Source organism: Colobus angolensis, unplaced genomic scaffold (assembly GCF_000951035.1).
Source record: "Colobus angolensis palliatus isolate OR3802 unplaced genomic scaffold, Cang.pa_1.0 Scaffold8, whole genome shotgun sequence".
In the NCBI taxonomy this organism is placed as follows: domain Eukaryota; kingdom Metazoa; phylum Chordata; class Mammalia; order Primates; family Cercopithecidae; genus Colobus; species Colobus angolensis.
Genome location: NW_012121820.1, coordinates 8,511,896 through 8,530,133, shown reverse-complemented (window position 1 = coordinate 8,530,133; position 18,238 = coordinate 8,511,896). Strand labels below are relative to the sequence as shown.

Here is an 18,238-nt window from a genome sequence, read left to right as displayed (position 1 = left end):
TCCTTCATGCATATCCCCACCCTTTTTTTGGCTGAAGTATTTTAAAGTAAATCCAACCCATCTTATATTTTACCTTTAAATACTTCAGCATGCATCTCTAAAAACTAAGGACACTTTCTCACACAATCATAATACTACTGTCACAGCTAAGAAAATTAACTGCAGTTTCTTAACATCATCTAATATTCTATTTGCATCCTGTTTTTCTTATTGTCTCAAAAATGACTGTATGGTTGTTGGTGCACACATTGCATTGGCTATAATGTATCTGAAGTTTCTTTTAATCTAGAGCAATCCCTTCAACTCTTTTTTATCCTCCTTTCCTCCCTCCTCCTTCTTCTTCATGCTATTGACTTGTTGAACAAAACAAATTGTTCTTTAGAATGTCCCATGCTGCTTCCCCGTGATGTCTTCCATCTTCTTTGTCCTTCATGTTTCCCATAGATGAATGCTAGCTGTAGAGGCTTGGTGAGGTTCATGCTCAACTGTCTTGGCAGGAGCCCTTCTTGAATGATGCTGTGTGTTTTGTGTTGCATCAGCTCAGGAGGAACAGAGGTCTGGCTTACCCATTTTTAGCATTGTGGGGACAGATTAATGTGTTTTAGGCGTGTACCTGAATCCTCGTGTTGTAAACTTGTGTTTCCCCTCTTACGAACTGTAAATATACCACGGGGTGATGAAATGGCGCCCTGTAAATATTCAGAAGCCATGGATGATCATTGCCTGAATCAATTATTTCATTAGGAATTAAAACCCAATGGGTTTTAATTTTAATTATATTTCAGGCATAAATTATACGACCAAGATGAACATTTTGTGGAGGTTTCCTGCTTGGGGAAGAGCATATCTTTTAAAAAACATTTATTTGTTTATTTATTGATTGATTTATTTATACATACGGTAGCCAAGTTTAGTCTATTTATCCAGATCTTTTAAAATGTCATTTAATAAAGTTTTAGGGGTTTTTTTTTTAGAAAATTTCTGTCCATCTCTAGATATGTTTATATGTAGGTATTTTATATTTTATTCACTTTGATAATGTTGAATTGGATTTTTTTAACTATTAGGTTGTCTTAACTGGTTTGGGCTGCTATAACAAATTACCATAGACTCGGTGGATTGTAAACAGCAAATATTTATTTCTTATAGTTCTGGAGGCTGGGAATTCCAAGATCAAGGCACCAGCAGATTCAGCATCTAGTGGGGGCCAGTTTCTCATCTCATTTCATCTCCCTGGGGTCTGCACTTTTTGTGACTCTTCCCTCTGTTTAGGGAAAAGTACTTCAAGTTCGGGTTTTCTTTGTGGGGGTTCAGTACTGCTTCTTCCATATTCCAAGTCTCAGGACCATCAGGGGCAGGTACTGGGTGAGAGTGACCCCCAGAGGTGGAAAGGACCCGGCATCATTTCTGAGGACACCCAGTGGAGGAGGAGCCTGGAGACTTGGCCTCCCATCCTGGCTCTGGGTGTGGCCCTGACACATCTTCATCCTTGTTTCCTCCTTTGTACAATGGAGATGTTCAGACTAGTTGGTCTCCAAGGCCCTGCCAGCTTTAGCCATCCCTCCCCATCCCTCCCCAAACCAGCTGAAGAGACTAATTCCTCCGAAGTTTCATGGGCCAGATAGAGGCAGGGGAAGGCACAGCCCCAGTCCTAGGAGGCAGATCTCCTTACCTTCTTCCAGTTTCTTCACAGGAATCACACACTTGAAGCCACAGTGCAGGTAACAACACTTCCTTTCCCCCAGACAGTCCTGGTCTGTGTGACACTGGGGAGGATTGGACTTGAAGCAGCGTACGTTGTCAGCTGGGCAAACCCCCGCTTTTTCTATACTTAGTGGAGGAAGCCACAAGGTGAGGTGAGAACTCCAGCCCCAGAGGGCCCCTCAGGACCTCTCCCCAGCCCAGCCCCACCCAGCTTCACTGTGCCTGCTCACCCCCTTTAACTCCTTCCACAACCACCAGGGTCACAAGAGCGAGGGACACCATGAGGACCAAGAAACTGCTGGACCCCATGTTGCTGGGCAGATGCTTGGCTGGGAGCTGGGCTGAGCCTGGCTTTATAGTGTCCCTGCTGGGCGCGCCAGTGGGTGGAGCTGAAGGCTCCAAATGGCAAGGGAGGCTGCACTTCCCAGCTCTATTTGGAAATGGCCACTTTTGAGGAGGGATTTGGGGCTTTCCCTAAGGTCTCCTCACTGGAATAGATGAAGAAATCAAAGAGCGACCCTTGTTCTTCACACAAGGAGAAGAAATGGCCACCTGATTTTCCGTTAGGCACCACCAGGGCCAAACTGTCTTATGGAAGGAGGAAAGAAAGCACAGAAAGGGCATGAAATTACTAAAGTTCACACACAAGGCAGTGGCAGGGCCAGACTTCCTCAACTCCACCATGTTCTCTAACAGTCCCTGTTCATGCCTGATTCACCTGGGACCAAAATCTTCCCTCCTTCCTGTGTTGCCCTGGATTTGTTCTCAGTTCTCTCCTCACTCCAAGGAAGAATCTGAATGGCAGTGCTTAAAATGTCTGTCCTGAACATTCGCTCTCAGTCTTGCGTTCCAGCCCTGTGTGCTCCTGCCCCCACCAATCTCATGTGGCCTGGAGGAAAGCAGATTTTGGACCTGTCACCAGCTGTGTAACTTTGAAAGCGGCTTCACCTTCCTAAGCCTTCATTTCCTCATTCACACAATGGGCATCATAATTATACTGTATCGCCTTCATAGGATTTGTTTTCCCTCCTTTGCCCCTGCATCCCCCCACGTTCCTGGATTTGGAAGAAGACATGGATGTGTGTGTGTGTGTGCGTGTGTCTGAGACCAGGCTTTTGGAGTCCTTTCTTTGAATGGGCACTAAAGAGAGGGAAATCCTTCCTGTTGGAAAAGTTGCAGATATGAGTCCAGAAACTCCAGAAATTTGGTCCCAGCCCTGGTGAGAGAGGAATTCTGAGAAGATAAATCTAAGTTGCTGATAAGAAGACATGAGAGATGGGCAGGGAGTAATTTTGAGGAAATCTAGTCCTTTACTAATCTTTTTCCTGAGATCAGCCCCACTCATACTCAGGGTTAGGTTACCACCCAATAAATTCACCTTTCTGGCTAAGCTGGTCTGAATTGGATTTCTGTCATTTACTATTAGGACCTCTGAGTAATGCAAAGATTTGGATTTGGGGCATTCCACATACCAAAGTGTGGAAGGGACTGAGTTGGGGTTAAGTGGAGGCAGAGGAGGATCCCTCCATTCCTGGAAGTGAGCCAACTCCTTATTAGATGGTGAATCTTTGGTTACAATCTCACCAGTTGTATCCTTGAGCTCAGATCACTTGGATACCAGGGATGGAGTCTGGGAAGTTAATAAACAAATACTAGAATGTTGGAATGTATTGGCTATTGTCTCCTCCAGCTTTTTATTATGAACTTTTTATACATACAGAAAAATTGAAATATCAGAACAATGATACTTTTATATGTACAACTGGATTTAACAATTATTAATATTTTGGGATATTTTAGAATACCTATAGCTACATTTGCTGAAATATTTGAGATGAAATTGAATACATTATGTTCCTATTTCCTAAATACATCAGCATGCGAATTCTAAGAATAAGGACTTTCTTCAATATAATCACAAAGCCATGATCCTATCTAAGATAATTAATAGTTTATGCATGTCATCTCATAGCCAGTTCATATTCGTTTCTCCAGTTCTCCTCAAAATGTCGTTTGTAGTTGACTGTTGATGATACTTCTTTTAAAATTATTGTAAAATAAATCCTACATATAAAAGAATGCAATAAACTTTCTATACCTTTTGGAAAAGAATAATAAACACCTAAGAACCTATCAATTTAGAATAGGACATTACATCCCTACAGAGGTAACCACTGTCTTGAACTTTCTGTTAATCATCCTCATGTTTTCCTTTAAAGTTTTGCTCTCTTGCTATGGCTTGCTTAATGGTGCACGTTGTTTAACTTTATGTAAACATAATTACAGCCCAAGTATTCTTTTGTATTTTGCATGCTTTGCTCAACACTGTGTTTTTAAAAATATTGTGGTAAGAAATATATACTACAAGACATGACTTCTTAATGTATTTTTTTTTTTTTTTTGAGATGGAGTCTCACTCTGTCACCCAGGCTGGAGTGCAGTGGTGTGATCTCAGCTCACTGCAAGCTCTGCCTCCCGGATTCATGCCATTCTCCTGCCTCAGCCTCCTGAGTAGCTGGGACTACAGGCACTCAACACCACGCATGGCTAATTTTTTGTATTTTTAGTAGAGATGGGGTTTCACTGTGTTAACCAGGATGGTCTCGATCTCCTGACCTCGTGATGTGCCCGCCTCAGCCTCCCAAAGTGCTGGGATTACAGGTGTGAGCCACCATGCCCGGCCCCAAAATATTTTTAAGTGAATACTACAGTGTTGTTAATTGTGGGCACAGTGTCATACAGTAGGTCTCTAGAAGTTTTCTGTCTTGCATGACTGAAACCCACTGAATAGCAACTTTTCCCTCCCCCAGACCCTTGGAACCACCATTCTGTTTTCTGCTTCTATAAGTGACTACTTTAGACACTTCATAAAAGTGGAATCATGCAGTATTTGTCCTTTTGTAACTAGCTTATTTTGCTTAGCATAATGTCCTTAAGGTTCATCCATGTTGCAGCATGCGACAGAATTTTCTTCTTTTTTATGGCTGAATAATATTCCATGGTATGCATATATGTGTGTGTGTGTGTGTGTGTGTGTGTGTGTGTGTGTATATATATATATATATAATCTTTTTTCCTTCCCCCATTTGTCTGTCAATGGGTCAATGCACATTTAGGTTTCCATTTCTTAGCTATTGTGAATATTGCAGCAATGAACTTGCAGGTGCAAATATCTCTTTGGGATCCTGATTCAAATTCTTTTGGATAATAACCTAGAAGTGGGATTGCTGAATCATGTGGTAGTTCTATTTTTAATTTTTTGAAGAACTTCCATACTGTTTTCCATAGTGCCTATACTCCTTTAAATCTCACTGACAGTGCAAGAGTTCCAATTTCTCCACATTCTCATCGGTACTTGTTTTCTTTTTCTTTTCTTTTTAAAATAATGGCCATCCTAACAGGTATGAGGTGATCTTATGGTTTTGATTTGCATTTTCCTGATTGTTAGACATGTTGAGCATCTTTTCACATACCTGTTGGCCATTTGTATATCTTCTTTGGAGAAATGTCTGTTTAAGTCTTATTCACTTTTAGTTGGGTCTTTATATATATATGTATGTGTGTGTGTGTGTGCTTGCGCATATGCACACACATATACATAAGGAAAAAGAAAAGCAATATGTATTAGAATGGAAGAAGAGAAAAGCCATTGTTTGCAAATAATACAATAGTCTAATAGAAACACAAAGGAAACTACAGATATATCATGACAGACAATTTTTTCAAGATTAACTGACACAAAATCAATATATAAAAGTCAAATACATTTCTATACACTAGAAATATTGGTTAGAAAAATGTAATACTTTAAAAGCAATAACGTAAAATATTTAGTAATAAAGGCAACCTGTGAGATGGGAAAAATATTTGCAAACTACATACCAGATAAGGGGTTAATTTTCAAAATATATAAAGAACTGCAACTCAATAGCAAAAATAAGTTTACACACATACATATATACATAGCAAAAATATGTTTATATATTTATATATATAAATACATTTAGGCTTACATTTAGGCTTACATTTAGGTTACATTTGTCTAGGAAGCAAGCCCCATAAGGAACTTCTCATAGTCTTATTATAAGAAGGTAAAATTGCAGGGGACAATGTTCCTGTTTTGCAGTAGTAAACTACCTTCTCAAAAGGTGGTTATTTTGTCCCCAGGGGACTTTGGCAATGTCTGGAGACATATTTGGTTGTCACAACTGGGGCAGATGTGCTTCTGACATCCAGTGTCTAGAGACTGAGGTTGCTGCTAAATATCTAACAATGCACTGGACAGTTTTTCACAACAAACAATGATCTGTCTCCAAGTGCCAGTAGTATTGATGTTGAGAAACACTGCTGTCCTGCCTCACTGACTCATAGCTGTGCATGGCCTCAGAACACCTCAAGGTAGGCTGAAGCGAGTAACGATGGGAGTGTCTGCTGGGAGTATCCCATGCTTAGGAGTGCTGATCCTTGGCACACTGGTTTCACCCAATAAAGCCATTCCTTAGCTCATGCCATGTGACCTTGTGGAATTCATCCCATGTTCTACTGAATCAGGCAAATAAAGTTCCCTTTTAATTCTAGTTAGCTAAGAGTTTTTCTCATGAAAGGATGTTGAATTTTTTATCAAATGCCTTTTCCTCATCACTTGGGATATATCTATGGATTTTCTTTTCAACCTGTTATTTTGTGAATTACATTAACCAGATTTCACATTCATTGTCTTTTTTGGGCATCATTTATTTGTATGCTTCAAGAAAGTGGAAAGCCTTGAACCAAAATGGCCTAGCCTAAAACAGACAGAGAATAAAAGGGAAGATATATTTCTAGTAAACATGGAATATACATTCCTGAAAATCATTAGGTTACAGAGTTTTGTTTGCTACAAATAATAGGGCTTCTGGAAAAAATAGAATTGAAGTAGAACATTCAAAACTTGTGCAGTCTCATAAGTAATACATCAGACAAACAGAACCCACACCCAATAAAAACATGACCACAGTTTTAAACATCTTCAGTTCCTAATAAAGAAATTCTGTAGTAAATATAGCACTTTACTTTGACAAAAGATGGGGAGTTTGCTTGGTAAGTGGGTATGGTGAAATACTGTGGCTTTTGGGGTATGCACAAAAGGCGGAATGAAGGACATAATCATTCTTGGGACTAAATGTTGTTATACGGGAAGTCATTGTCTTCTATCTCATACTTCTGTACTGGCTTAAAATAGCAATCTGCTGTATCGACTTGTCAGTTCCTCCCTTTTGTAAGGAAGCTGTATAACCTTGGATGAAACTGGATAACTGCAAATTTCTATCCTGATGCTCTTGACATTAAAATCTTTTTTTTAGTCTTTTTTTTTGAGATGGAGTCTCGCTCTGTCACCCAGGCTGGAGTGCTGTGGCCGGATCTCAGCTCACTGCAAGCTCCACCTCCCGGGTTCACGCCATTCTCCTGCCTCAGCCTCCCGGGTAGCTGGGACTACAGGCACCGTCTCCTTGCCCGGCTAGTATTTTGTAGTTTTTAGCAGAGATGGGGTTTCACCGTGTTAGCCAGGATGGTCTCGATCTCCTGACCTCGTGATCCGCCCGTCTCAGCCTCACAAAGTGCTGGGATTACAGGCTTCAGCCACCACACCCGGCCAACATCAAAATCTTGATTTTTGGCTGGGCACGGTGGCTCATGCCTGTAGTCCCAGCATTTTGGGAGATGGAGGCGGGCAGATCACTTGAGGTCAGGAGTTCAATACCAGTTGGCCAACATGGTGAAATGCTGTCTCCACTGAAAATACAAAAATTAGCTGGGTGTGGTGGTACACGCCTGTAATCCCAGCTACTTGGGAGGCTGAGGCATGAGAATCACTTGAACCCGGAAGGTAGAGGTTGCAGCGAGCTGAGATCATGCCACTGCACTCCAGCCTGGGCAACAGAGTGAGACTTTGTCTCAAAAAAACAAAAAGCAAAAAACAAAAAACAAAACAAACAAACAAAAAAACTTGACCTTTAATCCACCACAATTGTTTATCAGTCTCACTTGAAGCTGATAGTAACTGATGTGTTAGGCTCACTAGCGGTCTCATCTCTGATGGAGTGCAACGTTTAGCTTATTGCTGTGGCAAATAGCATATGCTCTTATTTATTTGAAAATATTTTATTATTTCAAACTTGTCAATATTTAAGGCATGTCTTTTATTTATTTATTTTTAAATTTTTATTCATTCATTTTTTTGAGATGGAGTCTCCCTTTGTCACCCAGGCTGGAGTGCAGTGGTGCAATCTCCGCTCACTGCAACCTCCGCTTCCTAGGTTCAAGAGATTCTCCTGCCTCAGCCTCTCAAGTAGCTGGGACTGCAAGCTGGCTAATTTTTGAATTTTTCGTAAAGATGGAGTTTCACCATCTTGGCCAGGCTGCTGTCAAACTCCTGATCTCAAGTGATCCATGCCCGTTAGCCTCCCAAAGTGCTGGGAATATAGGCGTGAGCCACCATGCCTGGCCTTAAGGCATTTCTTTTAAAATCATATTTCAGATTCTTGTTTCCAGAACATTGAACACAGTATTAAATACTTCTGTCAAGATAGAACTCAGGACAACAGCATATTACACACTTGGTAGGGCAATGCCTATAGGTAAACTGAGATAAGAGGGGGGAGATGAAGTGTGTATATTTTGTGTGTCACTCCAGAGATACCGTGTTCAATATTTTTGCATTTGATTGGTATTATATGACAGGACAAGGCACAGTCACCTTATGAAAAACTGTATTAACCCAGTTTTACATGTTAGTGATTTAATTCCTTACTTATCTACCATGTATGAACATATTCTGCTTGTTAAACCACTTGCTTCAACAGGAGAGACTCGTGTGTGTGTGTGTGTGTGTGTGTGTCTGTGCACGTGTACCTTTTGGTTAATGGGAGGTGACATCACAGTAATCTTTGCCCTGACAGTGTGCCTGACTGAATAGTATAAGCTGAACTAATGCCCTTGTTAGAGATTGTGGGATCCCAAAATATTTAATGCCTAAAAATCAGGTAACCTGATCATCCAAACCCTTTCTCCACCTTCCACTGAGCCAGACAAAGGTGCAAATACTTCCTTAAAGGAAGATCAACCAGGAAAAAGTTATGCCTATTCTTTGGCTACTTTTCTCCTAGTTTTAAAGATATGAAATTCTATTTAAAGTATTATCACAATAATATATGTACACAGTATAAAATGTAAAGTATAAAACCAGGTTTACAATGGGAATCTCCTACATTGCTCCTATTTACCTTGTTTCCTGATACCCAGAGGTCCTGATACTAGAGGTAACCACTTTTAGCTCTTCTAGCTGTTTCTAATATCTATCTACATGTTTCTTTTTTTTTTTTTTTTTTTTTGAGATGGAGTCTTGCTCTGCCCCCCTGGCTGGAGGGCAGCGGCGCGATCTCGGCTCACTGCAAGCTCTGCCTCCTGGGTTCCCGCCATTCTCCTGCCTCAGCCTCCCCAGTAGCTGGGACTACAGGCGTCCGCAACCACGCCCGGCTAATTTTTTGTATTTTTAGTAGAGACAGGGTTTCACCGTGGTCTCAATCTCCTGACCTTGTGATCCACCCGCCTCGGCCTCCCACAGTGCTGGGATTACAGGCGTGAGCCTCTGCGCCCAGCCTCCATGTTTCTAAATAACATTCTTATGTATTATTAATGTTCTTAAATTTGTATTCTAAATTATGTATTATGTAATATTCTTAAATTTCTGAAAATTTAAATTTGGATTAAAAATTATTTTATTGTGCTAAGAACACTTAGCATGAGATCTACCGTTGGAACACGTTTTTAAGTGTGTAGTACCATATTCACTCTAGGCACTATGTTGTACAGCAGATCTCTAGAACCTTTTCATCTTGCATAACTGAAACTACTCACTGAATAGCAACTCCCCATTTCCCCCTTCCTGAAACCCTTGGAAACCACCATCATACCTTTTGCTTAAATGAGTTTGACTACTTTAGACAACTCACGTAAGATACCTGACAATAGTGGAACCGTGAAATTGTTTTCAAATATACTTATGGGTTATTTGTATGTGTTCTATTGAAAATATCTATTCAGATTCTTTGTTCACTCTTTAATTGGGTTATATTTTTTCTATTGAGTTGTTTGAGTTCCTTAAAAGTTTTAGATATTAATCCCCTATCAGATGTACAGTTTGTAAATATTTTCTACCATTTCATAAGTTGTGTCTTCAATCTGTTGCTTCCTTTTTGTGTGTGTGCAGAAGCTTGTTAGTTTGATGTAATTACATTTGTCTATTTTTGCTCTTATTGCATATATTTTTGGGGTCATATCCAAAATATTGCCCAGACCAATGCCGTGGACCTTTCCCACTGTATTTTTTTCTAGTAACTTTATAGTTTCAATTCTTATGTTTAAGTCTTTAGCCCACTTTGTTGATTTTTACATGTGGTATGAGATAAGGGTCCACTTTTAGTCTTTTGCATATGGAGATCCAGCTTTGCCAACACTATTACTGAAGAAATAGTCTCTTCCCCACTGGGTATTTTTGGCACCTTTGTCAAAACTCAGTTGACTGTACATGCATGGATTTATTTCTGGGATGTCTATTTTGTTCTATTGGCCTATGTGTCTATTTTTATGCCAGTACCATGCTATTTTGATTACTATGGCTTTGTAGCATATTTTGAAATCAGGTAGTGTGATGCCTCCTGACAAAAAGATTTGTCACTTTTGCTCAAGATTGCTTTTGTTAAAGCAGTCTTTAACAAAAGATCTTTTGTGGTTCCATGTAAACCAAAGGGTCTTTTGTGGTTCCCTGTAATTTCCTAGAATTTCCCTGTAAATTCTAGGGCCTTTTATTTCTATTTCTATGAAAAATATCCTTGGAATTTTGATAGGCATTTCATTGAATCTGTAGATTACTTCGAGTAGTATGAATATTTTAACAATATAAATTCTTTAATTCATAAACATAAAATAACATTTTTATTTACTGTGTCTTCCTTAAACTGATAACAACTTAACTTTGATTACATTAAAACTCTACACTTTGATTCCACCCTGTCCCCCTTTTTTAAAAGATGGGGTCTTGCTACATTGCCCAGGCTAGTCTCAAAGTCCTTGGCTCAAGTGATCTTCCTGCTTCAGTCTCCTGAGTAGCTGGGATTATAGGCATGAACTACTGTGCCTGGCTCCCATATTAAAAATTTTAATGTTACAACTTACATCTTTTTATATTCTGTACTCTTTGACAAATTATTGTAGCTTTTATTATTTCATAGTTTTGTGTTTTAGCCTTCATACTAAAAATATTTGATTTACACACCACCATTATAGTATCAGAGTATTCTGAATTTGACTATGTACTTACTTTTATTAGTGAGTTTTATACTTTCATATGTTTTCATCTTACTTATTAAAATCTTTTTCTTTCTGCTTGATGAACTTCCTTTAGTATTTTTTTGGTAATACTAGTCTCGTGCCAATAAAGTCCTCCAGCTTTTGTTTGTCTGGACAAGTTGTAATTTGTCTTTCATTCCTGAAGGACAGTTACTTTTTTTCCTTCAGCACTGTGAATATATCATTTCACTTTCCTGATCTTTAAAGTTTCTGCTGCAAAGTTCACTGTTAGCCTTATAGGAATTCCCTTATTTCAGGATCCTCTCTCTGCTTTTAATTTTTGACAGACTGATTGTAATATATCTTGGTGTAGTGTTGTTTGGTTTAAATTTTATTGAAAGCCTTTGACCTTCCTATACCTATATATTTATATCCTTTCTCAGATTTGGAAAGTTTTCGGCTATTATTTATTTAAATAAGATTTCTACCCCTTTATGTCTCTTCTACTTAAAATCTCATAACTTGAATATTTGCTCTTTTGATGCTGTCCTAGACATTTCATAATCTTTCTTCTCTACTCTTCATTTTTTTCTTTTTTCTCATCTGAGTGTATATTTTAAAATAACTTTACTTTGAGTTTACAGGTTCTTTCTTCTGCTTGATCAATTCTGCTGTTGATGCTCTTTATTGAATTTTAAATTTCATGCATTACATTTTTCAGCTGCAGAATGTCTGATTTTTAAAAAATGGCTTTACTCTCTCTATTAAATTTCTCATTTTGGTCATTTACTCTTTTTCTGATTTCATGAATTATTTCTCTGTACTAGTATTATTTTTTGAAGTTCATCAAGCTTCCTAAGAATAATTAGTTTGAATCCTTTGTCAGGCAGTATTGTATTTCTCCACTTCTTTGAGGTCAGTTATTAGGAGATTACTGTGTTCTTTTGAAGGTATCACACCTCTCTAATTTTTCATGTTTCTTGTTCCTGTTACTATCTGTACATTTGAAGAAGTAGGGACTTATTGCAGGCTTTTCAGAGCCCTTCCCCAGTCAGTCTGTCCAGAGATTCTGGGGAGAACATTGGGTGTGGTCTGTGGGCAGGCTTGAGTCCTTGGGCAGCCTAGCCTGGTGCCTGGGTCAGCAGGTGGCTGGACCTGTTACCTGGGTGAGGTTGGGCCTGGAATCTGTATTCATAGGAGCTAGCCTGAAACCCGGGTCCATGGGGGTTGGTTTGGTCTTGGGGTGACCGTTGAGCCTGAGTCTGAAGGGACTGACTAAGTACTGAGATGAGCCTGAAACCTGGGTCCACTGGGCAGGCCTGTGGCCTTAGTCCAAGGGATTGGGCCTGTTTCCTGGGTCCATCGGGTCTGACCTTGAGCCTGGGTCTTCAGGGATGGTACTGGATCCTCAGTGCATGGGGAATTGGCCTAGTATTTAGGTCTACTGGGATGGACCTGGATCCTGGGTCTGCTAGAGCAATCCTGGATCCTTTGTATTCTAGACTCTGAGAACACAGAGTCTGGCCTAGAGTCTGGGTTTGGCCTGGTGTTGTGGCAGCTGTAGTGACTGGGTCTGTGGGGGCTTATCTGGATCCTGGCATTGCAGATGCTGGCCAGTTTCCTGGAGACATGTGTGCTGGCTTAGAGTCTGGATCTGTGGAGACCTGCCTGGAGCCTGGGCTTACTGGGGCTGACCCTGGGCGGTGGGTGTGTGGGAGCTGGCCTGGAGACTATGTTCACAAGGGTTGTCCTGGGTCCTGGCCATAGGGGCTAGCCTGGAGCCTGGGTCTCTGGGGGCCAGTCCACTGTTGTGTTCTGCTGAGATAAGCTAGACCCTGGGTCTACTAGGGTTTGGGGCCATAGCAAACATCATGGTACTGACTCAGAGACAGCTAGGGACAGCAGCTTTGCCTCAGAGACCACTGAAATTATTCAAACTGGCCAATCTTGGGACACTTACCCTGCCTCACCTGCTCCTTCTTTCAGGAACCACAGAAGAGGTGTGCCCACATTTCTCCCTCACTCTTTCTATCTCTTGATGGAAAAAGGTGCTTCTTATGTGCTCCCCTGCCCTACCCTTCCCATAGCAAGGTGTGACTCTCCTCTGAGGTATGTGAGTATAACAAATTATCTTTTAAATGGCAGTCATCTCCTGATATGTTGGCTTTGTTATACGTAAATAATATTAAATATCTAAATAATATTAAAACCCAGTTTTTTAAAAAGGAGCTTGGGAGGCAAAGGACTAGGAAATCAGTAGCAAGGATGTCTGTGGTAGGGCAAGAGGACCGACATGTGAGCGGACACTTACTGTGAAGATTTGTGTATTACATATTAACACCCACTGGGAAGCATCTATGATGGATTAGACACTGACAGCCAAGATGAAAAACTCAAGAAGTTGACATTAAGCAGCTTTCCTTTCTTTTCTTTCTTTTCTTGTCTTTCTCTCTCCTCTTCCTTCCTTCCTTCCTTTCTTCCTTCCTTCCTTCCTTCCTTCCTTCCTTCCTTCCTTCCTTCCTTCCTCTCTCTCTCTTTTCTTTCTCTCTCTCTCTCTCTCTTTTGACAGGGTCTGGCCCTGTTGCCCAGGCTGGAGTGCAGTGGTGCAGTCTCCTCTCACTGCAACCTCTGCCTTCCAGGCTCAAGCGATTCTCTCACCTCAGCCTCCCAAGTAGCTGGGATAACCAGCCTTCATCACCATACCTGGAGAAGTAACTGTGCAGCACAAGGTAGAGGACAGTGGTGAGCGTGGAAATGCACCGCTCAGACCTCCTGCTGCTTCAGGGTGTGTAACTGATGGATGCCCCCAGCTACTGTCCTCTGTATCTGCCACTATGTCTGTGCAGAAGTCATGGATGCTTCCCTCAGGTTACTCCCAGTCAATGACTGAGTGTGGCCCAAACACTCAGGCAGGCCCATTCTGAGACCTGGGTCTCTTCTGATAGGTGACTTCAGTTCAAGCCTTGTCTTTCAGCCTGGCTGGCACTTTACTAATGTTGTACTTCATTCTGAGACTCTTACTCCTTCCTTCTCTCCTCCCTCAGAGCAGGCAGCCCTGCATCATGGTCTCATGCTGTCCTTGCCATTTTGGCTGCCTCCCTTTGCCCCTCACAGGCATGTTCCCTGACACTCACTCTTGATTGTTTAATCCTGTCTAGACATCTGCTTTTCAGAGGGAGGCTTAAACAAACCTACTCACCCATAGTTTTGGTTTGAATAGTTCAGGAAATGATTTAAAAAGGGAGAAGAAGAGCAAGAAGAAGGGAGAAAAGAGCATGCTTTTTCTTTTCCTTAATAGTTATGACTATCAAGTCAAGATGATTAAATTCCATTAGAAACATTAAAAAGATTAAGGTATGCTTTTTAAATAAAATGACAATATTCATCATATTCTTAAAGATTTCCTGTAACTATTATGCAATTATGATAAAAATGTTAGATGTCAACTTAAAGCATGCTGGGGAATAATTGACTTTTCAAAATTTGTTTATAATAGTTACAAATAAAATTTTAGAAGACTTGTCCAGACTTCTACTACCTTTGTGGTCCTTAACTAAATGTGAAATAGTAATCACATCCTTTTTCCAGATCCTAAGGGAAAAAGCCATAAAGTATGGCGGGGGGTGGGAGGAGAGAGAGAGAAGATTCAGCAGTCTTACAGATTTTTCTGTGGTTTAAAATAGAAAATGTTTTATCTCTTTGTCTTCTTGTCATATTAACAAGCATTTAGCTCTAAAAGGACGTCTTGGGCCTGGGAACATCATGGGCAAATTGGAGACCAGTTATCCAAATCTGAGCCTGTAGCACCAGTGTCTCCTCAGGCTTGGTTAAGGAGTTTCCACCTTGAGAGAGAAGAGAGAATCAGGGATGTAGGAAGGTGCAAAGGTTCAGGGAAGGTTCAGCCTGGCTTGTACTTTGTCAATGCCAGGGGACATGGCATTGCAGGGGACATGGTTTTGTGTCCCGGGGCACTGTGGCAGAAATCCTGCTAAGTACTCTCCTTCAAAGAAAGCTGAGATATGCTGCCCCAGAATCAGGGACTGGGGATCAGGGACTCTAGGCAAGCCATCCCAAGGAATGATGAATTTATAATCCCTTACCTTACAATTTAAATATGAAGAGAAAGGTGTGTGAAAGGTACCATGAAAAATTAAAATAATAACAATAAAAATTCAATAACCCTTGAGCAGCTTAGGGATTATCTTGTCCAAATGTCCCCTTCATACAGAGGAGAAGGGTAGTGCCGCTTATGTGAAATGGACAGTGCATATTCTGAGCAAGGATATCTATTGAGCTGCCCCCTTCACTGTTCAGAGGCAGATCTGTGGGCCAACCCAATTCGAAAGCTCTGATCTCAATGATTTCCAGGGGCATGGGCAGTTCTCAACTCCTTCTAAGACGAATGCTTCTGCAGGAAGGTTTCAGGGGCAGCCGAGAAGGGCAGATCTGGGGCTCCTCACCTCAATCCAAAGTCCACCAGGGCTCCATACACTGATTTTGACCGTTGAAGAAGCAACACTTCTTGACCCCCAGCCAGGCTTTATCATGCCAGCGCACAGGTAAGAGGGTGAAAGGGTAGGACAGAGTAAACTCTGGGCAATATCCAGGTTTCTGTGCAGCTGGAGAAAAATGCCACAGGGTGAGTCAAGGGCAACCATAAGTCACTTCCACGCATCAGGGCCAGCTCTTTCCATGGATTCCTCAGAGGAAATGTTCCCTAACCCCAACCACACCCAGGATTGCCATGCCTCACTCACTCAGACTCTTCAGGATTCCAGGCTGAACCATGGGGAGGCAAAGGAGGACCGTCACAGAGAGTAGAGAGAGGCTGCTCAGCTTCATGTTGCAAGAAAAGGGCGTGGGTGCCCCTGGAGGCTGGACCCGTCTATGTCAGTTCTGGCGGGGCTCCACCAGCAGGCGGCGCTGTGGCTCTAGGGGCTGGAGGTCAGAGGTGCCTCAACTTGACCCAGAACCATCAGCTGTTTCCTTTCACCTCCAGGAAGAGACAATGTGAAACAATTTGTGCGGTATAATTTATGAGAGCCCTCATGGACTGCCTCTCTTCAGGGTATTGCAGGGATACCCTGGCTCTTCCTCATTCTGACTTTATCCAGCGAATTTTGAGGCAATAGGAGGGCATTGTCTTTCCCCAGGCTTGCATCAGGTCTGACCAACTCCCCTCGTCCCAGTGTGTATCCAGAACAATTGAAACCCACCCCTCCCAGCGGTGTTCACATATGGGTGCATTTGGGTACCACATCGACATTGAAATACACACAAGGACAGAGCAAGATACTGTGCTATTAGCAAGATAATTTCTAGATTCATAGGAAATATAAATGCATTATGAACTACAGAGAAGTAAGTTTCAGTTGCATTATTAGTGTTTGCTCCTTTAACTCCTGTCTTTATGTTACCATGACTCTGCCAAAACTTTATTTGTTGATAAAATTAAAAGTCTAACTCGGTCGTTTTGAAATGTGACCCCTAGGCTAAATAACCATTCTACCTCTCTGCACTCCTGTAAAAGTGTGTGATGTACCTACTCACTTGGTGGCTTAGAACATAGCTATCAGTAATGGTGAGAAATGGGTTTATGAGTGCACACAGGAAAATTGGTACCTGGTATGGAAGAGAGAAATACTGAGGAAAAAGCTCCCTGAAGCAGGTGTTCTATCTATCTATCTATCTATCTATCTATCTATCTATCTATCTATCTATCTATCTAGCAATCATCATCGTCATTCTTTCCTCTCTTTCTAGTGCAATCTTGTGGTTACCTCCAAGCTGTGTGTCTTTTTGCTGTTTTATGACACAAAGCCAGAGAGTTAATATATCCTTGAGGTAGGACAGTAAAGGTATATTGCTGGCCTTGCCAGCTGAAAGCAAATTGCTTCTGGTGGGCCTTACGGACAGGAAGGGAGGAAAAGGCATTTGCCAAGTCAATGGCTGTACACCAGGTACCAGGAGATGTGTTAATTTACTCAAGCAATGAAACCACATCTGGTACAGCAGCTGCAACTGGAGTCACCACTTGGTTAAGCTTATGATAATCCACTGTCATTCTTTAAGATCCATCTGTCCTCTGCACAGGCCAAATGGGAGAGTTGACTGGGGATGTAGAGGGAATCACCACTCCTGCTCTTTTGAGTCCTTGATGGTGGCGCTAATCTCTGTAATCCCTCCAGGCATGTGATATTGTTTTTGATTTACTATTTTTCTAGGTAGCTCTAATAGCTTCCATTGGCCTTTCCCACCATAATAGCCCTCACCCTACCAGTCAGGGAGCCAATGTGGGGATTCTGCCAGCTGTTAAGTATGGCTATACCAATTATGCATTCTGGCACTGGGGAAATGACCACAGGATGAGTCCCGGGACCCACTATAAGTTGGACCTGAGCTAAAACTCCATTAATTACCTGATCTCCATAAGCCCTTACTTTTGGTCCTAGAGGACCACAGTGATGTTTTGGGTCCCCTGGAATCAATGTCAGCTCAGAGCCAGCGTCCAGTAGTGCCTGAAATGTCTGATAATTTCTCTTTCCCCAGTGCATAGTTACCCTGGTAACTGAAGACTGAAGGTGTCCTTGGGAAAGAACGGGAGAAAGATTCACTGCACAAATTGGCAGTAGGATAGTGGCGTCTTTCCTCAAGGGGACCTGGCCTCCCCTTCATTCAAGGGGTTCTGGGTCTGTAAACTGGTTCAAGTCTGGAAATTGATTGAGGGGCCATGATTCTCTGCTTTTATAATTCAAATTAGTCTTTTGTCCATTTGACCTAGAAGTTTTATGTTTGTATAAATTAAATAGCAATGCAGTAGGCCTCCTATCAATTTCACTTTTTAGGAACACTATGATTAATTAGCCAGTGCCAGAGCTCTATATGAGTCAGACTGATTGATGCTTTGCTTCTGCTGTCCATTATGGTAGCTACACCCACCTTGCCTTTGACAGTTGAGTGCTGCCACTTGGCTCCTGCCACCTTGGGCTTCAGTTATTCCCATTGTATTTAAATTTTGTAGTTGAGTGACTGTGGTTCCCACTGTTAGATCTGACATATAGAAAAGAGCAATTACAGGGCTCTTCAAAGATGCAGCTGCTGCCCTCACAAATCTATTTCACAAGGCATTGGTCAAGGGTGTAACTTCTGGATCCTCCCAGCTGGTATGAGTAGGTTTAAATTGACTAATTCACTCTACCATCCCAAT

At 41.5% G+C, this 18,238-nt stretch overlaps 1 protein-coding gene across 1 annotated transcript; it reads right to left on the bottom strand.

Annotated features, from left to right (window-relative positions):
- Nucleotides 1-1,401: 1,401 nt before the first annotated feature.
- LOC105502450 (WAP four-disulfide core domain protein 12) lies at nt 1,402-2,013 on the bottom strand. Its single transcript, XM_011928964.1, has 3 exons — nt 1,922-2,013; nt 1,673-1,830; nt 1,402-1,499 (listed from the first exon to the last, which is right to left on the bottom strand). The coding sequence occupies exons 1-3, from the start codon at nt 2,011-2,013 to the stop codon at nt 1,402-1,404; spliced, it is 348 nt and encodes a 115-aa protein (XP_011784354.1).
- Between the last annotated feature and the right edge of the window lie 16,225 nt (nt 2,014-18,238).

What these genes read in the sequence shown, in the direction of transcription:
- LOC105502450 (XM_011928964.1), bottom strand. Translation starts at nt 2,013, where the DNA reads ATGGGGTCCAGCAGTTTCTTGGTCCTCATGGTGTCCCTCGCTCTTGTG. An exon ending in AAAGGGGGTGAGCAGGCACA is followed by an intron (nt 1,831 to 1,921) that starts GTGAAGCTGGGT and finishes TCCTCCACTAAG; the next exon opens with TATAGAAAAAGCGGGGGTTT. An exon ending in TGTGAAGAAACTGGAAGAAG is followed by an intron (nt 1,500 to 1,672) that starts GTAAGGAGATCT and finishes CATTGTACAAAG; the next exon opens with GAGGAAACAAGGATGAAGAT.